This window comes from Rana temporaria, chromosome 1, assembly GCF_905171775.1.
Source record: "Rana temporaria chromosome 1, aRanTem1.1, whole genome shotgun sequence".
In the NCBI taxonomy this organism is placed as follows: domain Eukaryota; kingdom Metazoa; phylum Chordata; class Amphibia; order Anura; family Ranidae; genus Rana; species Rana temporaria.
This window is the reverse complement of record NC_053489.1, coordinates 178,793,758-178,818,060: the sequence shown is the minus strand read 5'-3', so window position 1 is coordinate 178,818,060 and position 24,303 is coordinate 178,793,758. Positions and strand designations below refer to the sequence as shown.

Here is a 24,303-nt window from a genome sequence, read left to right as displayed (position 1 = left end):
TCAAGTTTTAACACCTTTGTACGGCATTATAGGTTGGACCTTATTTCTGCCAAGGATCAAGCATTTGGCAGAAAGGTCCTACAAGCTGTTGTCCCGCCCTAGGGTGGTAAGTCTCTGGTATCCTCTCGAGGTGCTGTCCTGAAAGACGCCCTGGGAAAAAGCAAGTTAGTCTTACCGGTAACTTGTTTTCCAGAAGTCTTTCAGGACAGCAGCATCCCGCCCGTATATATGTAATTATTAATGTGCCACGCTGTGACTAACCTATGTGTTCCAGCCGGGGCCGGAGGTTTCTCGGTAACAACTGATGTGTGCTGGGAGGAGCCTCCCTTTAAAGATCTTGGATTGAAGGTGTTTCCTGTGGAGAGGGAGGAGCCAATATCTCGAGGTGCTGTCCTGAAAGACTTCTGGAAAACAAGTTACCGGTAAGACTAACTTGCTTTTTCTTTCCTGCAACAAAGAAAACCTACAACACTATTGTTTTCTGCCAGTGGGGAGCCTTCCCCGCTATTCTATGTTCTGGCGGCTATAGCCACCGGCAGTAATCGCATGCAAAAGTCCGACAGGCTAGATTGTTGGATCGACTTCTGTACAGCAAACCTGCCCATAGATGAATTGAATCTTTGCTGATCACTGCTGAACTGACCGAGATTTGATCGATTTATGGCCGACCTTACTATCGCAACATTTTAATGACATGCTTTCCTTACTAAATGCCAATTGATTTAAAAGGATATCCGTGTAAGTGTCAATATTGTGAGTTTCGGATATGCCTGACCGTTTATTTTTTAATTTTTTTTAAGAATGCTGCAATTTTGTTTTTACATCTATTTTGTGTATATATAACAAATTATCGTCATTTGTTTTCTATTAAATTTAGGCAAAGGGTGTTTATGAGAAAGTTGGAGAAGCTACAGAGACTGCTCTTACCTGCCTAGTTGAAAAAATGAATGTATTTGACACAGATCTAAAGGGACTCTCAAGAATAGAGCGTGCCAATGCTTGCAACTCGGTTAGTCGTGTGTGTGTGTGTGTGTGTTTGGTTCTTTTATAGGGTTATAACTGCAAATCACAGAGCCCCGTAACAAAAGGTTACGGTTACTTGTGGTTAGTGTCTCATTTTGCTTCTACAACTAACCTGTTTGTTTATAGGTTATTAAACAACTGATGAAGAAGGAATTTACATTGGAGTTCTCAAGAGATAGGAAATCTATGTCTGTTTACTGTACGCCAAACAAACCAAGTCGCACTAACCTTAACAAAATGTTTGTCAAGGTAAATCTCCTTTCATACAATAAATGATATTTACCATATTTCTATTTGCTGCAATATTTTTTTTTATTTTTTTTAATGCTTGGTATACTGTTAATACTTAATTATTATTTTTTTTTTTTTTTTTGTAGGGGGCTCCTGAGGGTTTAATAGATCGTTGTACTCATATCCGTGTTGGAAGCACAAAAGTACAATTAACACCTGGCATTAAACAGAAGATTACGAGTGTGATCAGAGAGTGGGGTTCAGGCCGAGACACTCTGCGCTGCTTGGCTCTGGCAACTCATGATAACCCCATACGGAAAGAAGATATGAATCTTGTGGAATCGTCCAATTTCATTAATTATGAGGTAAAGTATTAAATGCATGCTTCTTATTTTTTATGAAGTGCTTGAAAAATAATGGCTTCCCAAAACAAACATAGGTATTTATGCAATTTTTATAATAAACGCTCAGATAATTGGTCGACACCCCCCCTCACTATTTCTGTTTCATATTTATTTTGCGGTATAAAAAATGTATACACTGGTATTTTAAAGTGATTGTAAAAATAAATGATTTAATGAGCATCGCATACTTGCCTGCTCAGTGCAATACTTTTGCACAGAGCAGCCCTGATCTTCCGCTTCTGTGGTCCCTCACAGATTCTACTGGCTCCACCGCCCCCCTGCCAAGTGCCCACATGGCAAGCTACTCGTGCAGGCTCGGCCCTGAGCAGTGTGCTGTTTGTCCTCAGAGCATGGCTTTCATCCACCCTTGCTCTCTTTTTACGGGCTGTTATGGACAGCAGCAGGAGCCAATGGTTCCCACCGCTGCCTTCATGTCCAGAGAGGGGAAAGAGAGGATGAAGAGTCTCTGCTCTCTGGCACAGTGCTGGAGATCAGGCTCAGGTAAGTATTTAGGGAGTGATCTGTTCAAATCATGCTGCAAGAAGTAAAACTTATGTAGTGTTATACCAATGATTGTATTAACATTTTGAGATCCATACCAAAATCTGATGTTTGCGTGGGTAGTTTTTCCTGTGCAAAAATTGTCATATAGTTGGAAGGATCCAATTACCTTAGAAGTATTATTGTGGGGTAATATGAGCTGGTTCTAGAAGGTATTGTCTTGTAATCAAGTGTTAAGAGTATGTGCTATCAGGATAGGGATATCGGAGTAAATGTAAGGGGCATTTGGGGAAAGGGAGAATGCTGGTGGGAAGGTAAAGTGATGTTATTGCCCCGCCTCTTCACAATGCTCTGGTTGAAGTTAATTGTCTTTTTAATGTACTTCCACCTTCAGACCAATCTGACTTTTGTTGGCTGTGTTGGAATGCTGGACCCACCCAGAACCGAAGTTGCTGCATCAGTGAAAATGTGTCGACAGGCTGGAATACGCGTAATTATGATTACTGGTGATAACAAAGGCACAGCAATTGCAATTTGTCGACGTGTTGGTATCTTCCGTGAAGATGAGGATGTTTCTGAGAAGGCTTTCACAGGTCGCGAGTTTGATGAGTTGTCTCTTGCTGCACAAAGGGACGCTTGCATGAATGCACGCTGCTTTGCTCGTGTAGAACCTTCACACAAGTCCAAAATTGTTGAGTTTCTGCAGTCATTTGATGAGATCACAGCCATGGTAAGTAAATGAAGATTAGAAACTACTATTTTATAGGGTCATAAATCCTTTTTCATGATTCTATTATTGCTGTGGAATATTAGTAAGTGTTCTGATATGAAGTGTTTAAGATGTGTTTCAGTTGTCTAATAAAGATTCCCAAATCGCATTCTGTTTCACCAAAATCTGTAACCTCAAATACATTGACTGTTTTTGGTTTTAGACTGGAGATGGTGTCAATGATGCCCCTGCCTTGAAGAAAGCAGAGATTGGAATAGCTATGGGATCTGGGACTGCAGTGGCCAAAACTGCTTCAGAAATGGTGCTGGCTGATGATAACTTCTCCACCATTGTGGCTGCTGTTGAGGAAGGGCGAGCCATCTACAACAACATGAAGCAGTTCATTCGTTACCTCATCTCTTCAAATGTCGGAGAAGTGGTTTGGTATGTATCAGTCGACACTGCTGTTTTTGTTGCCACGGTTTGCATGGGTTTATTTGAGTTGTTTCCTGAAACACTGTCTTTTTTTATATTCACCCAGCTCTTTATCTGTAGCTCTCCAGATTGATATAGATATCGGTCTTGCAGTTCACATTCAGGGCAGGTTTAAAAACTCAAATGTACCCAACCACTGTCTAGACTTTTTTTGGTAATGTGTTTTGGGAGAAAGTAATATGTTTTTTAAGTTTTAATAGCGGATATTTTACTATATGCTTTTGTATCCCATGTAGCATTTTCCTGACAGCTGCCCTTGGATTTCCTGAGGCATTAATTCCTGTCCAGCTGCTGTGGGTTAACTTGGTGACTGATGGTCTTCCTGCAACTGCACTGGGTTTCAATCCACCAGATCTGGACATCATGAACAAGCCACCCCGTAATCCTAAGGAACCACTCATAAGTGGTTGGCTCTTCTTCCGGTATCTTACTATTGGATGTGAGTGTTTTCTTTACTTCGGGGTGTATATGGCATTTGTGTATTTTTAGACTTTTTTGGCTTAACTGTTCTGTGTCGAGGCTTATCCGCCTCTTGCCATTTTTGTTTTGTTTTTACAAGATGTATTTTTTCACAAATTAATTTTGAATATTATTGAACAAAGTCAATAGTCTGTTTGTATTATCAAATCACATTTCTAGTAGTTGTCTATCGCATTCAGCTAGACTTGCTCTGTAATGTTGAGGAAGTTTTGTCGCTTGTTCAAGCCGCTTAAAGAGGAACTTCAGTCTGATGTGCCAAAAACTGTAGCTGAGAACTCAACAAACATGCACTTGCCTGTCCAAAGATTTAGCACCGTCCTCACCCACAGTTTGTTTTCAGGTGTCCAGTGCCAGTGTTTTAACTGTGGGCAGCTGGCTATGACTTGGATAAATTGGAACCTTTGTAAACATTTATCAAATTACAATTTTTTCAATTAAAAGTATCTCTATTTTTGCCAATGAGTGAGTAAAAGGTCGCTGATGGCTTAGTGTAGGAAAAGATGCTATGATCTTTGTCTACCTGTGAATTCTAACTTTTTGTCCCAATTGGAGACTGCATTGATTTTTATTTTTATTTTTTAATTCTTCAATTAGCCCTTGCCCATAAACAGCATAAAGGAAAGCCTACTTAAATAACGAGCAAATATCACTAAACCCATTTCCTTTGTACATATGTATTTATACTCTAAAAAACAAATTTTCACATGTTAAATCCTTTTTTGGGATTTACTCTATGGGCTGTCTTCAAATGTTGCAATGTATAGTGACTTAACAAATACCTTTTTTGCTTGTTCCCCTCTCTGTTTGGACTTAGGTTATGTTGGTGCCGCTACAGTTGGTGCTGCTTCCTGGTGGTTTATTGCTGCTGATGATGGACCAAGAATCACTTTCTATCAACTGGTACTAAATATAATTTTAGTTTAGTGGAGGAAGATTTTAATCTTTTGCATGTAGATATTCCATGCTTTTTAGTACTGAACAAGTATCTGTAAGAATGCTTTTTGTAAAGTGATACCTCCATAATCCTGTGGTATATTTTTTTTTTATCTATTTTGGTACGATTTTGTATTCTTAAAGCTGGCCATACACCAGTAGAAATGTGGTCAAACTGATTGTTTGAAGCAGGAAGGAACCTTTTTCTTGGATGAAAGTTTATCTTGCTGTCAGTTTATTATTGGCGATTCTTGCATAGAAAGGGTAGATGAAAGCAGACATTTTAGCGATTTACAGTTAAAGTATATGCAGTCTCGATCCTTATCTTTTTTGGATCCAGCAATATACTGTAACCAGTTTCTCAACTAAGGACCCTAACTCCCATTTATACATACCTATGGCCAATTTATATAGGAACAAATCAACCTACCAGGATGTTTTTGGGGGTGTGGGAGGAAACCCTCACACACACTTTTGGAAATTTCTGTATGCCGTTACTGCCACATTATCTTATTGGTCTGTAAACCTGTAGGCCTCTGCTTGAATGTGCCCCCATGACAACTAATTTTATTTTGCTCCAATCTGCACACCTCTCTAAACACTGCTTTTTTTTTTTATTGTAAAAATATTTTGTAAAAATATATGCAGGCTCCTTTGAGTAATTTGACTAGCGATTTGTGTCTGCTAATTCAGGTTCTTTTTCCTTCCAGAGCCATTTTCTTCAGTGCAAAGAGGACAACCCAGAATATGAGAACGTTCAGTGTGAAGTCTTTGAGTCTCCTTACCCAATGACGATGGCGCTGTCGGTCCTTGTCACTATTGAAATGTGTAATGCCTTGAACAGGTAAACGTAACTGAACATCCATGGTCAACTCTGGTCTATTTTATTTACAGCCAGCATCCCGACAGTGCCTCCGAAACCTCTCTGAAATTTCAGCACAAGACAAGCTTTCTGAAGGTCCATATTTGTTTAGGCTTGCAACCCCTACCTTCTTTGTCCTAGGCTACAAGCCTAGTGATGAGTCAATCGGGCACAAGCTTATGTGGGATGGCTTGCAACCATAGAGGAAGTCTAGTACATTGTCCTTTTAAAATCAGAAAATGTATAATATACTCAACGTGTGTACCAGCTCATCAGAATAGATCAATGTACTGAATTCCAGGGTTCTTGCATATTATCTCAACATCACAAGGAGAAAGTCCAGAAGGCTAACACGTTTTGGGGAACTTGTTCTCTTCATCGGAGCCTTCGGCGTTCAGTATCTTGATCTGTTCTGTTCTCATGAGTTTGTGTGTGAGTATATTATACATTTTCTAATATTGCACTAGCCTGGTGCACCCTCTGTCTATGGTGGCAGTTGTCCAGATTTGTAGAAGGAAACTTAATGCCTTTTTAATGATTACCACATTCAAGAGCGGGAGGATTTTTTGTCTACTTGTTATCTTGTGGAATAGGCATGAAAAGGTGTCCACTACCCCAGTAAGGTCAGTAAAGATGCTAGTTATGACAAGAGGCATACTGTACATAATATCAAAAGATTCAGAAAATCGGGAGAAATCTGTGTGCAAGGGACAAGGCTGAAACGCAATATTGGATGCCCATGATCTTGGGTGGCCTCAGATGGCACCATATTAAAAACTGGCATTATTCTCTGAACTCAGGAATACTTTTAAAAATCACTGTTTGTGAACACAGTTCGTCCTGCCATCCAAAAGTGCAAGGTGAATCTCTATCGTGCAGAGAAGGGGCCATATCTAAACACGATCCAAAAATGGCGCCGTATTATCTATGCTCAATTAAAATTGTCTGTTGCAAAGTGGAAAACTGTTCTGGGGCAAGACGAGTCTAAATTGTTGTTTTTGGCAACCATTGACTCCGCATTACCGGACTAAAAAGGACCTTCTGGCTTTTCATCTCTGATGGTATGGCAGTACATATGGAGTGGGCATCTTGCAAATCTGGAAAGGCGCCATCAATGCTAAGACCTATCTAGGTTTTAGGACCGCATATGCTCCCATCCAGATGTCTTTTTCAGGGAAGGCCTTGCATACTTCAGCAGGACATTGCTAAACTGCATCTATGACGGCATGGCTTCATAGTGGAAGAGTCTGGGTGCTTAACTGGCCTGCTTGCAGTTCAGACCTTTTCACCATTTGAAAATATTTGGCACATCTTGAAACAAAAAATACAACAAAAAATTGGACAACATTCCTCTTCCAAAACTCCAGCAACTGATTTTCTTGATTAAACATGGCCCTGTCCCAACATTTTACAGTGTTCCAGCTTTTTTGGTGTTGTAAAATACTAATACTGTAGAGGGCCTAACTGCTTGCACAGGTGTCAAGGACATTCAACCATTTTCAGAGGAAATGTATTTTCTTGTATCAATATCTGTAAAGGTTCTCTATTTGATATGTTTATAGCTAGAACTATTCTCATTCAAGTGGACATGGTTTGTAATGTTGAAGACTTTTCACTACTTTTTGTGTTTAAAACTGCTTCAGCATTCTTGTAATATATCTTGCATAGCACTGTTATTCTAGAGGACCTGTGGTCTTGTATTGCAGTACATATATTCCTTCATTATATGTAATTTGTACTTCTGATAAGGTATATATTTCTTGCAAAAGTAAGTTTAATATTCAAAACAATTTATGGACTATTCTGACTTCCACATAATTGTTAGATTTTTCTTTAAGCACGTTCGTATTTGTGCGTTTGCTTTATTACTGTATTTGAATGATTTTGATGTGCAATAAACAGTGTTAAGATCACTTCTTACAATTTTTTTTATTTTTTCTCAGCTTGTCTGAAAACCAATCTCTTCTGAGAATGCCTCCATGGGAAAACGTGTGGCTTCTGGGCTCGATTTGCTTATCCATGTCCCTCCATTTCCTAATTCTTTATGTTGAACCATTACCTGTAAGTATACCTGCCTTTTGCAGCATTTTTGCTTATCTTGCACATTGAAGAAATGTTCTCACTGACTATTTTAATTTTGTTCTCCATTTTCTATAGCTCATCTTCCAAATAACTCCATTGAACCTGACTCAGTGGTTGATGGTGCTGAAAATCTCATTACCAGTCATTCTTCTGGATGAGGCACTTAAATTTATTGCCCGTAACTACTTGGAACCCGGTAAAGAGTGTGAAAAGCCTGACGCCAAACCGTGCACTTTTTCAGCATGCACTGAGGGAATTTCTTGGCCGTTTGTGTTCATTACCTTACCTTTGGTTACATGGCTTTACAGCACCGACACTAACATTACTGAGATGTTTTGGTCTTGACTGACGTTTTTATGGAATGGAAATGTTTAACTTAACCTATTCATTTTTTTTTTTTTTATTGTTTAAAGCAACTGTCTATTTCTGCTGAAATTTCACACAAACGTAATGCTGGTGAAGGCAAGTTTTTGTTTCCCATACTAGGTCTTATTTTGCTTCCCCCCCAAACACACACCTCTTGACTCAATGCTGGATAAGAGGTGCCTCACTTTTAGTTTTTTTGTTTTATACATACACACTTGGTGTTCATGTACAGAGAATTAACACTATTTTATGCAAATATTTTTTGTAGATGGGGGGGAAAAAGCATGTACAGTGTTCTGTTTCATAATATTCATTCTCGTTTAAAAAAAAAAAAAGGAAAAAAAAACACCCAAACATAAGGAAGTGAAAAGGAACTTTAATTTGATTTAAATGGACATTATCTGCAGAAAATTAGTAGCAGATTTAGGGAAAGTGATTAAATGTCTAAAAATACAAAGCATGATCTGTCTTTCTGCATGGTCATTTGGATTTGGTTTGATATCATTAATGCTGTCTTCTTTAATGGGCTTTTTATATAGCCATAAGCCATTTTTTCCTGCACAAAGCAGATAACTGCTACCTCAGTCAGTATTTTTTGTTTTCTAGGCTCTCTTTTTTTTTATTTTATTTTTTTTGTCTGTTTACACTGTTTTCCATAAGAGGTATGCCTGTTGCTTGTGCAGCTCATTATACACCCATCTAGTTCAAATAAAGTTTCTCCCATAGATTTTTAAGTTTATTTATTTAAATGTCTAATGTATTTTTTATTGTAAGACATTTTCATTTTGCCAGTGTTGCCCATATCATGGACTATACTTCTCATCCTAGACAAAAATAAAAACAATTTTAATAGACAGAGAAACCAATGTCTTGTCTTGAAAACTGCTTTATCACCTAAGTTCCTTATCTCTCTTTTTTTTTTTTTTATTTTTTTTTCTGCATTAAAACATACTGTGTGAATGTGATCAAATAACTTGCACTGCAAAGATAAAGTTGGATCTTATTTCATTTGTTGGCGCACACAAGCATCCACCTATTATCATTGCAGGATATTCTGTTAACTTGTATTACCAGAGTTGGGGAGTTTAACTTTGTGTATTTAATTTTTTTTAACTTGTAAATAGAACATGACCAAATGAACATATTGTATAGATCTATTTTTATTTGAAAGTGACACTAATGACCATCATTTAACTGTTAGAGCATGTTTTCAGGTTGATTCCCGTCAGCCTCCAAAGTTTAGATCATTAATCGTCCTAATTGTGGTGTTTTTTTCCAAATGCATTCCAACACTCATCAACTAAAGTGAGTATTTATTGCCTTTTTAAACACTCCGTCTAGCCAGTTCATGTAATATTTCCAGAAATAACCGTTTGTATTGTTGCTAAAGAATAAAAGTGGTTAAGTTTCCCATTGCTTTGAGTCTGTCCTCAACATTTCATACACATGCACTTAACAGGCCAATCGCCTTTTGTCTCAAAACACCCAGATGTGCAGTTCTGCAGGATCCAACAGTAATTTTATTAAGGGTCTTCTAAACATGCAAGCCAGTGTTTGGCTACTTTTTTTATTTTATTTTTTTTTCCTCGCCTTTCTTTTTACCAAATAATTAAAACTGATAACGAGGTACTTTCTAGGGCCAGTTATTTTAGATTCTCACTTGTTCACAACATAGAGATTTTCAGTATATTGTTTTAGACTTGCAGGTACAATTTTTTTTTTATATATATATATATATAATATATATAATTAAATCTTCTTTCGGTTAAGGTTTACTAATTAAGTCTGGTATTTTCTTTAGTTGGGCCCCACTAATACGGTGCGGTTTGACCTGCATGCGGGACTTTCAGTGCGCTTTCAGAAAGCGCACCAAAATCATGGAACATAACAGAACTCCGTAGGGAAGTTCAACCAGCCTGCAAGTACTGTGCGCTACACCCGCAGTGTGGTCAAACCGCAACACGTGAAAGCTTGCAAATATACCTTGCAAAATTGTGACTAGATTGTCACATCTCGGTGTGGAAGTCGATAGGAAATGTTCTGATCCAGTAATGCATTGAGAGATTCCTATGGGAAGATCTCTTCATCTGCCCACAGAAATGAAGAAATCACACAGATTTTGCTATAGGTAGATAATAGGACAAGTGTGTTGCCCACCACAGTAAAAGTCTGCAAATAAGATAATGGTAGTAGATCAGTGAGCATGTAGCAGTTCTAGTTTGCTGTACTGTGGGGGTGCATAAAGGCAGTTAAAGTGGCGCCAACACCCCCCCCCCTTTTTTTTTTTTTTTCTTATCAGCCAAGGAAGCTGCCAGTTTAACCTCTGTTTGATCTGCAACTGGTGCTGCACATGTGATCAGTTATGACTCCAGCCATTTGATGCTTTGACAGTCATATGTTTGACATTGTGACAGCATTTCCCGGAAATGTAAAGTGTTGTTTTTTTTATTTTTTAACTGTTAAACCGATGTGTTTCTTTCTGCTTTAAATATGAAATTCTCCTTCTGCATGGGGCAAAAGGATTCAAAATGTAAATCCTTTTATGGTCATCAGGCATAACTCATGTTCTTATGTCTTGATCATTTGACATAGAAGTTGCATCCTCGATGGTCGATTTAGAGTTGCTCATTTTAAGCCCCATTTACACAACTCTTCTGTAACATGAGTTGGTGTGATGCAGTGATATTCAATGGCACCCTAACACACCTTGCCATTGGACATGTGCTGCAGGGCACCACAAAGCATGGTAACACACTGCAGCTCAGTGTGTTGCAAAAGAATAAATGTTACATGCACGGAACGCGTGTGCACTGGTGCAGTGTGAATGGGGCCTTATGTTGTATACACTTTATTGTCAAATGTATTAAGACACCTGCCTTTACATGCACGTGAACTTTAATGGCCTTGCAGCCTTGGTCCATAGGGTTCAATATTGAGTTGGCCCACCCTTTTGCAGGTTTAAACAGCTTCAACTCTTCTTGGAAGGCTGTCCACAAGGCTTAGAAGTGTCTATGGAAATGCTTGACCATTCTTCCAGAAGTGCATTTGTGAGGTTAGGCATTGATGTTGGACGAGAAGGCCTTGTACCCAAAGGTGTTCTGTCACGTTGAGGTCAGGACTCTGTGCAGGCCAATCAAGTTCCACCACCCCAAACTCGCTCATCCATGTCTTTATGGACCTTTCTTTGTGCACTGGTCCAAATCATTTGTAGCTAGGGGACTATGGTGTAGGATTGTTTGCAGGGGTTGGGCTTGGTCCTTGAGTTCCAGTGAAGGGAACTCTTAAGGTGTCGCATACCAAGGCATTTTGGACAATTTCATGCTCCCAACTTTGTGGGAACAGTTTGGGGATTGTTCCTTCCTGTTCCATGCATGACTGCGCACCAGTGCACAAAGCAAGGTCCATAAAGATATGGGTGAGCGAGTTTGGGGTGGAGGAACTTGACTGGCCTGCACAGTCCTGACCTCAACCCAATCATCTTTGGGATGTATTCGAGCCGAGACTGCAAGCCAGGCCATCTTGTCCAACATCCATGCCTGACCTCACAAATGCGCTTCTGGAAGAATGGTTACACACTCCTAAACCTTGTGGACAACCTTCCCAGAAGAGTTGAAGCTGTTATAGCTGCAAAGGGTGTGCCAAATCAATACTGATTCCTTTGGGCCAAGACTGCGATGCCATTAAAGAGCATGTGTAAACGCAGGCCAATACTTTGAACAATATAGTGTAGCTAAAGAGTCGATCCACCTTCCTAATCTTCCTCCATTCCGTTTCACTCTAGAGTGCTATGGGTGCACTTGTCAATTCTGATGTTGTAGCAGTATGTTGACATTGTTATTGTGACTTTGTTGAAAAAGGCTTGGCTTTCCACTCTAAGCTTTTTAAGATGTTGGTTCATTGTTGCATTCAGAAAAAAATGGCATGCTTATATTAAGTGAAAAAATGTAACTATATATGGACCAGGTCAGTAGTCCTACAGGACTCTTTAATGGCCTCAACAAGATGACCCTAAATGTGAGATGGCTCTTCAGACGTGTTGGTGTGCAAATTTACAGCTTTTAGTGACTGTACATTAAAAGCTGATTTAAACAAGATGGCTACAAGCTGATAATGAATTTTAGTAATGTTTTCAATCACCAGTCCAGTATTCTCATGCATTGTGGACAATACTTGGCAAGGCTCAGAATGTATGGGCATAACTGTCTTTTGGGAGAATATACCGTCTTTAGGGTACTTTCACACTGGGGCAGTGCCGGCATTGGTAGTAAAGCGCCACTAGCTTTAGCAGTGCTTTTCAGCTGCCAGCAAGGTGCTTTTAACTCCCGCTAGCGACGGAAGAAATTGTCAAACTTGCCCGAGTTGTGGCGCTGCCCATTCATTTCAATGGGCAGGGCATTTTTGGGAGCAGTGTATAAGCCACTCCCGCATTGGCCCAAAGATGCTGCTTGCAGGACTTTTTCCCATCCTGCAAAGCACTCAGGCTTTCACGCTGGGGTGGGTTGGGAGGCTCCTTACAGTGCTAAAACGCCTGAAAAGTGCCAAGTGTGAAAGGGGTCTTAGTCTTGACACTGGCGGCTATGGAAGGAGTGTTTTTATCTCCCAAAGACCTGTCTACTTTTATAGGCTGCAGTGGCTGTTTTTGGAAGAGCGTTCTTGTGATTTGGATGACGATTGTAAAAAATACATGGTTTGTTGGTTTAACAGGAAGATGAGACTTTTATTCCAATAATGAAAATGAAACAAACATTTTTAAGGGTACTAAAAATATTTGACTAATGAGCACAAAATCCATCAGTAAAAAAAAGTTAATGTGCAAGTGTATTAACCACTTTCATAAGGGCCAATTCTGGCATTCCTCTCCTACATGTATAAATAATTTTGCAATTTTCTGTCACATTGTATTTGGACAGGAATTTTTCAAACGTGACTCTTTTTGGATGGGGGGGGGGGGGGACGAAGGTGTGTGTGTGTGTGTGTGTGTGTGTGTGTGTGTGTGTGTGTGTGTGTGTGTGTGTAATATATATATATATATATATAGTGAAAGATGTTCCACTGAGTAAATACCCAACATGTCGTGCGTTAAATTTACGCACACTTGTGGAATAGCGCCAAACTTCGGTATTTAAAAATCACCATAGGCGGTGCGCTAAATACCGAAGTTTGGCGCCATTCCACAAGTGTGCGTAAATTTAACGCACGACATGTTGGGTATTTACTCAGTGGAACATCTTTCACAATGAGAGAGAGATTATATATATATATATATATATCTCTTGCCAACGTTTGTGGTGATACCTCTCGTGTGGTTTGAACGCTGTTTACATATGTGTGCACGACCTATTTTATATGTTCGCTTCTGCATGCGAGCACGGGGGCATTTTAAAAACCATTTTTTAGCTTTTACACTTTTAATTTTATTACATTTTTTATTTTTTATTTTTTTTATTCCTATTACAAGGAATGTAAACATTCCTTGGAATAGGGTATGATAGGTCCTCTTTACATATAGATCTGTGGTCTAGAAGTCCACACATCTCTCCTCCTAGGCTGGAAAGCCTGATGGCAAAAAAGAAAATAAAAAACGACCATGTCACTTCCAGCCTCCGAGGGTCATAGAGATGGCCAGGGACCATCTGGTCTGTGGTAACCTCTATGGTAAACCACTGCCATTGGCAATTTTATTCTCTGCCTGCTGATCGTCAATCAAGCCGCTATGAGGGCTTTCCCTTTGAAGGGAATCGCCTGCTGGCAAAAAAAAAACATCTGAATGATGCCTGCAGCTGCAGGCATCTTTCAAATATTTCCACTCACAGCCAAGGACATTAAATGGCGGCCTACAGGCTAAAAGTGGTAAACCACAACTCTTTAAACAATGCGTTTTAAATCGTCAAGAGTAATGGGATGCTTCTTGATGCCTTTTGTTGCTGCTCTTCACAAGATTGTGTGCATTCTTTTATTTGGGGAAATGTACAAAGTTCCGTAGAGTTAAAGGGTTTGTAAAGGTAAAAAGTATTTTTTTCCTTAAATGGCTTCCTTTACCTTAGTGCAGTCCTCCTTCACTTGCCTCATCCTTCCATTTTGCTTTTAAATATCCTTATTTCTTCTGAGAAATCCTCACTTCCTGTTCTTCTGTCTGTAACTATACACAGTAATGCAAGGCTTTCTCCCTGGTGTGGAGTGTCATGCTCGCCCCCTCCCTTGGACTACAGGAGAGTCGGGACGATCTCTACGTTGCAGATGGAGAAAGGAGCTGTGTTGGTATGCGTTCTGACTCTCCTGTAGTCAAAGGGAGGGAGCGAGCATGACACTCCACACCAGGGAGAAAGCCTTGCATTACACTGTGGCGTTACAGACAGAAGAACAGGAAGTGAGGATTTCTCAGAAGAAATAAGGACATTTAAAAGCAAAATTGAAGGATGAGGTAAGTGAAGGAGGTCTGCACTAAAGGAAAAAAAATGTACCTTTACAACCTTCTTTTTTTTTTTTTTTTTTTTTTTTTAAAGCTTTAATAATAAAATCAAATGCAAAATTAGCAACTCACAAAATTAAAATGGCTTGTTCTCGACACTGCCCAGCATGAAGGTCACTTTTTGTTTTCACACTTGTAGTCCTGGATAGCAGCACTATCCGATGGAAGAGTGTCTACAGCTGAAGAATAGACCAGTGCTCTGTACGCAGGCATAGCGTGTTGCAGGAAATTTCCTGGACAGCGTTGCATGGGCGGTGTGGTGGGCATGACTGTCATTTGTCAAGGCATAAGAAAGCCCTTTTGAAATGCACATAGCCATACCCACCGCACTGCCAGTAAGTATGTGTCATCCAGGATATTCAATGCAACATGCTGTGCCTGTGTGCTCTGTCCTTCAGCTGCAGCCATTCTTCCATCCGACAGTGATTAATTCCAAAGAAGCTCCTATAGTAAGGGAAGATGTAACCTACACATTGCAAAACGCGTGTTTCTTGACCTGAAATGGCTAAACACATGGAACAATAGTTTGCGCTCTGTAACCCAGAAAATCAGTTGTTTCCAGTAATGCTTATGTTTTGGATGACTGCAGCTTGACTGCTTAAATACATGTAGCGCCCCCTTACTTCCAGTATGGGCACTATGCTAAAGTTAGTGGGGAATGGGAGAGTTATTTTGCTCCAATTCACAATTTGTCAAATTTGGGCTGCTGTCATTCCAGAAATGTCCTGTAGGTCAGCCTGCGCTCCAGAGGTGTTTCCACCTCTGGGCGACAGGTGGCGCTAGAGGGGTTCTGGCAGAGCGACTCTCCCCAGCAGCCAATTAGAGGAGTTTTCCCTTGCGGAGCATGCTGGGGAGGGGTATATCTGTGGCAGACGCCATCTTTATTGGGTCTTCGCGGGGTCCCGGTTCCAGGTGCGGCATCCACCTTTAGGGTGCGCGCATCCATGGACCCCGCTGGCGTGGCCCACCTGGCCGGAGTTGTATGCTATGCGAAGCTCCATTCTGATGGAGAAGAGAGCCCCAGTGACATACTGGGTCCCCAACTTTTCTAGGAAGATCCTAAGCTGAGGGCTGTACGGTGGGGGATCGGCTCAGGGAGAACACAGAAGCGGGTGATCCAGGAGACTGTAACGAACCATCGGGGATCTGGACACCAAGGTATTGACAGGTATGTTACAGCTGTCAATTGGTGACCCTGTTTGACTTATGTGTAAATCTACTTGGAGGATTCGCTCAATTTGTCCATTTAGCTCATCCAAAGTAATAGGCCTGTGGCAGAGGCCCTAGAGCCGGGTCTGTGAGAGATCTGTTCCTCCCAGCAATCTAAAGTGACACTTCGGCTGCCAGGCTTGTGGCAGAAGTCTGTCCGGGGGCACTTCACCCACTCTGGCTAGAGTGGTGACGAACTGCAATTCGGTACTACTGAGAGCAGGATTGCTCGGTTCATATCCAGGCCTGATGCTGCAAGGTTCTCCCTTTCTTCATCAACCTTTTCTTCCTATTTGATGCTGGCCGTGTTGGCCTAGAAATAAAGCATTGGAAAACCCTTTATTTACTGTCTGGACATTCGCTCAATACTCTGTTCTCCATTTGCACCCCTAGACAACACTAAGGTAACTCAATACGCCGATCCCAAAACAAACCAGTGGCTCCTTCGGGGGTAGCGCTACATACACTATTCCACTTTAGCAGCAAGCCTAAATCTACATTTTTATGGTACACAGTGAATGCCTCAAGAGCCTGAACAAGGCTGCAGGAAAATTTCTATTCAAAAGTTTTAATTCTGCATCAGTGTTTCATTTCAGATGGTTAGAAAGGTGAACTTTAGTGTTTACAAGACAAATGGTTTTCTTTGCTAGTAAAATTACTTAAAACCCTAGAGGATAAAATGGCGATCATTGCAATACTTTTTGTCACACCATATTTGCGCAGCGGTCTTACAAGCGCACTTTTTTTTTTATTAAAAAATAAGACCGCAATAAATTTGGCCCAATTTTTTTTATACATTGTGAAAGATAATGTTACGCCGAGTGAAATGATACCCAACATGACCACACTGATTATTGTGATTACAACACAAAAATGTTTGTGTTGTAATCGCAATAATTGGGCGGTCATTATATTCTGACCATTTATATTGTTGGCTTTGGACACCACCCAGACTTTCTATGTGGTTCATCACTACTCCCCAGTGTTTTTGTGACAGCAGCTCAGGTATTTTTCCCTGATTCAATCATATGCATGTCTGACACTCTGGCTATAGTGCTTGGAATATGGTGTGTGTGTGTGTGTATTTAAATGGCTTGTAATGTACAACAACTTGTACTTTGTAGCCCTTGCTTTGACACACATGCATATTCTTTCCTGGTTAAAGGTATTGTACATCTGTAAGAAACACTAAGGCAGATGTGTGAAGGTTTCTTGGAAAGTCTGTTTAATTTCCAAACCCTTAATGTGGATGTTAACCCGATTCATGAAATTTTGAGCTGTGCACATAAATCTGCAGTATTTTGTCATCTCTCTTCAATGAGCTAAGTCCCATAGCTCTCTCCTGAACCGTTCCTCTGTTATCAGCCTGATAACTCCTGACAAATTCTCTGACAATTTTTAGACAAACAGCCTGAATCTTCAGTATGGGGAGGTTGCTGCAATAGATTAGCAGGAAGCAGGTCCTATTACAAAACATGTCTGAGAGTCTCTGCCTATGATGAGAGGGGGTGTGCGCCTTTCCTCCAATCAGAAATGTTGGCTATCTTGGCTGTATGCCCAGACATCACACTCTGTGTTAAACAGGAAGAGAAAAATCTAACACATCTGAACTTTCTAAACGGTATATAAATGTGAAGACGGCAGATATGGATGTAAAACCGATGTAGGGAGATTTGGTTCATTCCTGTGTATCATCTGAGGCTGTTCACTTCACTGGGTATATGGAGAGTTTACATCCACTTTAACTGCACAATGACAGTAGGAATGTAATTGATGGCTATGGGCAGCATATGGGCTATGGGCACCAAGCCTTAAAAAAAAAAAAAACTGCCCCAACTTGGGAAACATGTTTTACCTAATGGAGTTGGATCCAATAAAACCATTATCTTGTCCATGGCAACCATGGGGAGGTCATTTTCTATTCACAAATTACTAACCCCTACATGCTTTGTTCCCTTATATCAATAATCAAAGCCTCGTCGCTAAACCAAGAATATAAAAAAATAAATAAAAAAAAATTGTGCTTCTACACAATGGTTCTGCAAAATATGTATTCAACTTTAATAGAACACCAGAATGTGCTGCGGATAATTGTGCTGATTTTCTAAAGAAGTTGAAAATCTTCACACAATACATGAAACGTTGTATGTTTATGGAAATATCTGAGTAGTCAAAACTTCCAATCACGATCCTACATCTGTCTGATCAATGGGCTCCCAGACGGTGCTTTTTAATCTGCTACATTGTAGTTCATGCTAAGTGTTTAAGCAGTTCGCAACCCATTTTAATGCTGCTGCTTGGAGTCCAGATTTGTTGATGATTGTGTGTACTGAAGTTATCCTTTTTATGGCAACTTGAATTTCAGGATAATTATGCCTTTTAAATACAGTAGTCGGTCCTCCCAAAAGTTATTTCAGTTGTACGTAAAGTCTGGTAGGCTAAGTCAGCTACCGACTTTAAACCTTGTTTCCAACTCTTTTTGCACCACATACTTTTACATGGTGGGTGTTCAGACACTCCTTTTGATTATCTATCATTTAAAATAATTTATTTGGTTAAGGAGGAGTATACACAAGTCACAAATTTTGTGTAAATCTCTTCCATTTAGCTCTCAAAACTCCCAAAAACTAAACTGCAATAAAAGGACTGAACTTCTGGATGTAAAGAGTGCTGAATGGAGCTGATCTTTATTTTGGCCCTATGACCCTAAAGTGTATGTAAACCTAAATTCTAATGTTGTGCAAATATCTCCCATTTTGCCTTGTTAAAGTGGTATTAAAGCTTAAAATAAAACAACAAACGTTCTTAGCTGCTCTGTGCAATGATTTTGCACAGAGCAGCTCCGATCCTTTTTATTTTCAGGTGCTCTTGGCTCGTTCCCCAGAGAAAACCACTTGCCCTGGGGGCACCACTGTGTGCTTTCTCCCAAGCCGCTACTCTTATGCGTCCATAAGCCACCTAGAGCTGCGGCTTATTGAGATTTACTGGCAGGATCAACAGGATGTTAAGAGTATTGATAGACTGCATCATATATGTATTTTGTTTTGCCCAGAGTTTCTTTAAATGCTTCCCGACCTGCTGCAATCATTATACTGCATCAAGGTGGCTTGTTCCTGCAAATTGCTGTAGATTGAACTTGCTTTTAGTGGGTGAATGCACTCCCATTGGCCAGCAGGGAGCCAATCATTGGGTCCGGCAGACTCTGTATGCCGGCCACCTGCGATGGTTCTCCGCAGTGACAAAATGGGGGATCTGCCTGTGTAAACAAAGGCAGATCGCCGTTCTGACAGAGCCTGTCTTTTTCTGCTATGCAGGAAGACTGATCTGTGTTTTTCCCTAGTCACAAAGATGTGCACATGGGCTTTTTGTAAGAATATTTATGGTGGTTACTGCACTTAATGACACTCTCTGGTGCTATTTAACCACTTAAGACTCGTACCATTATGCAGGTAAAGGACCTGGCCCCTTTTTGCGATTCGGCACTGCGTCGCTTTAACTGACAATTGCGCGGTCGCGCGACGTGGCTCCCAAACAACATTGGCGTCCTCCCCCCCCCCCCCACAAATAGCGCTTTCTTTTGGTGGTATTTGATCACCTCTGTGGTTTTTATTTTTTGCGCTATAAACAAAAATAGAGCGACCATTTTGAAAAAAATTCAATATTTTTTTCCTTTTTTTTATAATAAATATCCCCAAAAAATATATAAATATATAAAAAAAAAATATATATATATATATATATATATATATATATATATAATTCCCCTCAGTTTAGGCCGATACATATTCTTCTAGATATTTTTGGTTAAAAAAAGCGCAATAAACGTTTGGTTTGCGCAAAAGTTATAACGTTTATAAAATAGGGGATAGTTTTATGGCATTTTAATTAAAAAAAATTATTATTTTTTTTTTTTTTTCTAACTAGTAATGGCGGCGATTTTTTTTTTATTTTTTTTTCTTCTTCTTCCTGTGACTGCGACATTATGGCGGACACTTTTGACACGTTTTTAGGTCCATTGTCATTTTCACATCAAAGTCCTATAAAAATGCACCGATTTACTGTGAAAATGGCAGTGAAGGGGTTAACCACTAGTGGGCACTAAAGAGGTTAAGTGTGCCCAGATTTGTTTCTTACTGTAGGGGGGGGGCGTGGCTGGACTTGTGACATCACTATGACAGGGAACAGATGATCAGTGACAAGCTACAGAGAAGAACCGTTCTTCAGCTCCTGTGACCCGATCGCATGACACCGGCGGAGCGCGATCCACGGCTGGACACTTAAAGGGCAACATACCTGTACGTGCTTGTGCCATTCTGCCAACGTTTATCGGCGTTGGGTGGTCCTTAAGTGTATAAAAAAAAAAAAAGCAAGCTGGTAAATTTTGCCTTTAATTGGCAATCTCATAAAAAAAATGAATGGGCTGCTTTTATGCAATGAACATGGTAGGTATGAATGGGCCCTTAAATTATAACCACAGCAATTGTATTCACTTTTTGGGTTGAGTGTTGTGGGTGTGGTGTGTGTGTGTGTTTTTTTTTTTTTTTTTTTTTAGCTATTGGACTTCTACCACATTCTGTTGCCAGAGAAGAAATGTTAGAGGGGTCACATACTACTACGACGACAAAAACCAAACTCAAGGTTCAAAACCTTTACCACCTTCCATACATCGAAAGTAAAGTATGGCCAAAGCTTTTTTTTTTTTTGGGGGATATACATCTATTCTTGGTCACAGGAGTGAACTTTACTCCTAAAGATCCCTGTCGGCTGATGTCACAGGGCCGATCCAGTCTCTGAAAGGATCCCAACCTTATTTTTGGGGTTCACCTATTTGCCTATTTGACAGCGGGCTCCGGCTCTGCGCCACCCCCTCTCCTGCTTGGTGACCGTCAATACTCTCTGCTCTAAGATTGAGAACTAAACAAACAGCAGTCATGTGATCCCTTAGTTCTCAGTCCTGGAGACGATGTAGGACAGCTGCAACAAAGTGAGTATGGTTTTTTTTTGTTTTTTTTTTTAAATAACCTCCAAGCTTCTTTTAATTATGTGTACCCTTGCTGTAGAATCTCTACAAACTTCCTGTCCTAGCTACACAACTGAGAAGCGAGTCGGCAAAGAAACAATGGAATTTTTTTAAATATTAAGGATTTAACCATTTGCTGCCAGGTGACATGCCAGTCATGGGACTTTATGTGGTTAGACCTGGATGATGGCTCCCCGTGCTGGTGTGCAAAGGTGAACGCACATGTCTGTCCATCAGTTTGTAAACAGTGATCGCAAAAAAAAAAACGTGAAAAAAAAAAAATCATATTTACCTCCACTGTCCAGTTTGTTTTTGCAGAGTGGCCCCGGTTCCTTCTCGGGTCCCTCAGCGACGCTGGTGACTCCTCCCTGGATCGTGTGTCCACGTTGGAGAAACACTCTCCATGGTGGACACCCATGCAGGCGCACTCTCGAGTCCTGCATCTGTGTCACACAGAATGCAGGACTCTGCGGCAATGGCTGTGCTGCTATCAGTCTATCCAATCAGGACACGAGACACCAGCTAGTCCTGGTGTGCTCGTTCCTGGCCAGAGGAAGACCTGGGTCAGGTAAGTAAAATGGGGGCTCGGGGGTTCCAACACCATAGAATGCAATAAGGTGAAAAACCATCAGGGCTTACAACCGCTGTTCCATGGGTGTGCGCAATGACATGTTTGGTATCCATTTACCTGAAGTAGCATCATCTTTTTATATTTTATCAAACATTTGGGTATTATAGTGTGCTTTTGAGCATTAACATATAAAGTGTATTTTTTCCCCCTAAAACAAAATGTTGTGCAAATACTGTGTGCCAGAAAAAATTGTAACATCCACCCACCAACAAAAAAAAAAAAAATTTTGTTGGTTCAAAGTATTTTTCATGGGGGGAAAAAAATGATTTTTACATGCATGTTAGAAGTGTCAGATAAGGGCTTTATGTTCAAGTGGTTAAGATACCATATAGTAGAATTACCCAGTGCAAGAAAATAACACTGACAAACACTGTTAATATCCGTACACCAAATATTTGCTATGAAACCAGCATTAATATCAAAATGACTCGAGGGAAATTCTAATTTTTCACTATTCTGTCTTTAACTAGTTCCAAACTTTGGGCATGCCCAAAAAACACCATTTTATACAGGACTTGTGTACCAAGTGCAGAGTTCCTGCCCTGCTGTTGGGACCCCCCCCGCATTATATATATATTATATAATATATATATATATTCTCTTATATAATATATATATATTCTCTATCTATCTCTCAATTGTCAGTTCTGAATAATCAAATAGTCTAAATCTGTGTTTATAAACACTGCTCCAGATATAGAAAGATACAAAGTAACAATGCTGCTTTTGTATCATTTTGTTAATTTGTCTGCAGATCATAGGGATGAACTTCGATCTGCAAAATATGTCAGTTAAAGCAACCTGACAAGTAACAAAGTGAACATAATAAATGCACCTCTTTTGCAGGTAAAAGAATTGTCATTTATTTTATAGCCTGTAACGCATTACACTGGCAGATCTGCTGATCGCTGGTGCATCTGCTTGCCCGTACATCCCGTAATCTGACAGGAAGCATGAATGAACTACCTCGGCGCTCCACAGCGCTGTGGTAGTTCATTGAAAATTATAAGTCAACGGCCGCAAAAGCTGCTGGAAATTAAAATTTTCCATGCACAGAGCCCTGTCAATCAGTGCCCTGCTCGGTCACGTTAAAAAAAAAAAAATGACAGCGGGGAGGGAGAAGAACCCAGCTAGCTGCCACAGCTGGGATATGTGAGGTGAGGGGGGACAGTCTGTAACATGTTACACCCTGGAATAAGGATGCAACATTTTTTAACTAAGGCCCCTTTCACACCTGCGGACCGTATGTCCGCTTTTTCATCCATCCGTGTACGTATGAAAAGGGGACATACATTGGTCCCTATGAGATCGCGGGTGTCAGCGGATGAACATCCGCTGACACCTGATCTCGCCCACTTCCGCATTCCTCCGATTTCAAGGATGGAGGAAAACCCTATTTTTCCTTCCGTCTGCGGATCGGGTGAACATGGACAGACGGTCCGTGTTCATCCGATTCCCCCATAGGGGAGAGCGGAGAAAAGACAGGGCAGTCCCTGCACAGTGTGCGGGGACCACCCTGTCATCCGCTGGCTCAGCGGGGATCAACGGAGCGATCCCCGCTGAGCAAGCGGAGGTTCACGGGGCGGATCATTACTGATCCACCCCGTGTGAAAGGGCCCTAAGTGTTAACTTATCCTTTAACCCTTTGTTTACTTCAAGATCTTTATTTTCCTTCTACATTTAATAATTTTTCTGCCGATTTTTTTATTTTATTTTATTTTTTCTATTTTATTGCCATTAATGTTTTAACAAAAAAAATTTGTTTTTACACCTGTCCCATTTAAAAGTGCACACAATTAAAAAAAAATGTACATCATTTTGCAATGCTTCCTATCGGAATCCTAATTTTTGCGTAATTTTAAACAGGACAGAATAAATTGCACACTTTTTCTCTGCAGTAACACTTTTTTTTTTTTTTTTAAATGAACACTTCTCACAAAAAAGTGTTTTATTTAGTTTTGCTGCATTTTTAATGTCTACACAATATCATTAAAATAGAGCCTTGTTTGTCTGTAAACAATTGTATGTAATACCATGTTGTCTTTAGTAATCACAAAGATATTGCTGAATAAACAAAACTGGTCCATAGCAGAAATGTAAAAATCGCTCTGGTCTATAGAGAATGAACAGGTGTGCTAGGTGAAGTTGTGGCTGGAGTTCAGCTTTAGGTTGCTTTCACATTGAGGCGCTTTGCAGGAGCTATTGCACTAAAAATAGTGACAGCAAAGTGCCCTGAAAGAGCTGCTTCTTTCTATCCAGTGTGAAAGAAGCCCAAGGGCTTTCACACTGGCGCGTTGTGCTGGTAGGACAGTAAAAAAAAATTCATGCCAGACGCATTTTTGAGGCGCGGTGAAAATACCGCTCCAATAGCGCCACTGCCCATTGAAGTCAATGGGGCAGAGTGGCCATACCGCTTGCAAACCGTCGCTGCAGCGGCATTTTGTGGGCGGGTTTAACCCTTTTTTGGACGCTAGCGGTGGTTAAAATCTCTCTGCTAGCGGCCGAAATATCGTGGCAAACACGACGGTATAGCGCCACTAAAAATAGCAGTGCTTTACCGCCAGCGCACCAAGCGTCTCAGTGTGAAAATACCCTTACTCGCACCTTGTTCTTTTTAAAATGTACTTGACTTTAAGTTGTGTTTTTTCAGATGTATGTATTTATGTTGTAAGGAGCAACACAAGATTAGATGGTCCTAAAAGCAGATATCCCAATTTTACTGCTCATGGTAATTGTGGGATAATAATTCACAATTTAGGAAATGTAATGTTCAGTCTTGAGAAAAGAGTATCCGTTTCTTAAAACTTAACTTAAAATTTCTTAAGTTTCAAAAGGTGCTGTTTTTTTTTAGCTCTCTTTGCTCCATCTGGAATTGTTTTTGGTAAACT

The 24,303-nt window shown here is 40.3% G+C and overlaps 1 protein-coding gene across 3 annotated transcripts in view; it reads left to right on the top strand.

Annotated features, from left to right (window-relative positions):
- Window positions 1-24,303, top strand: part of ATP2A2 (ATPase sarcoplasmic/endoplasmic reticulum Ca2+ transporting 2) — an 85,100-nt gene that overhangs the window by 50,401 nt on the left and 10,396 nt on the right. Inside the window, exons 11-20 of one of the 3 annotated variants that reach the window (XR_005748103.1) lie at window positions 878-1,009; window positions 1,150-1,272; window positions 1,401-1,619; window positions 2,554-2,889; window positions 3,092-3,312; window positions 3,600-3,802; window positions 4,658-4,743; window positions 5,487-5,620; window positions 7,582-7,699; window positions 7,796-9,391. Coding sequence is in view for 2 of the 3 variants with exons in the window: in XM_040346759.1 (XP_040202693.1) it covers window positions 878-1,009; window positions 1,150-1,272; window positions 1,401-1,619; window positions 2,554-2,889; window positions 3,092-3,312; window positions 3,600-3,802; window positions 4,658-4,743; window positions 5,487-5,620; window positions 7,582-7,699; window positions 7,796-8,065 (1,842 nt within the window). In the remaining variant the exon portion in view is untranslated. Of the gene's footprint in view, window positions 1-877; window positions 1,010-1,149; window positions 1,273-1,400; window positions 1,620-2,553; window positions 2,890-3,091; window positions 3,313-3,599; window positions 3,803-4,657; window positions 4,744-5,486; window positions 5,621-7,581; window positions 7,700-7,795; window positions 9,502-24,303 lie in introns of those variants that run through there. The other 2 variants (XM_040346772.1, XM_040346759.1) reach the window with 2 other exon arrangements.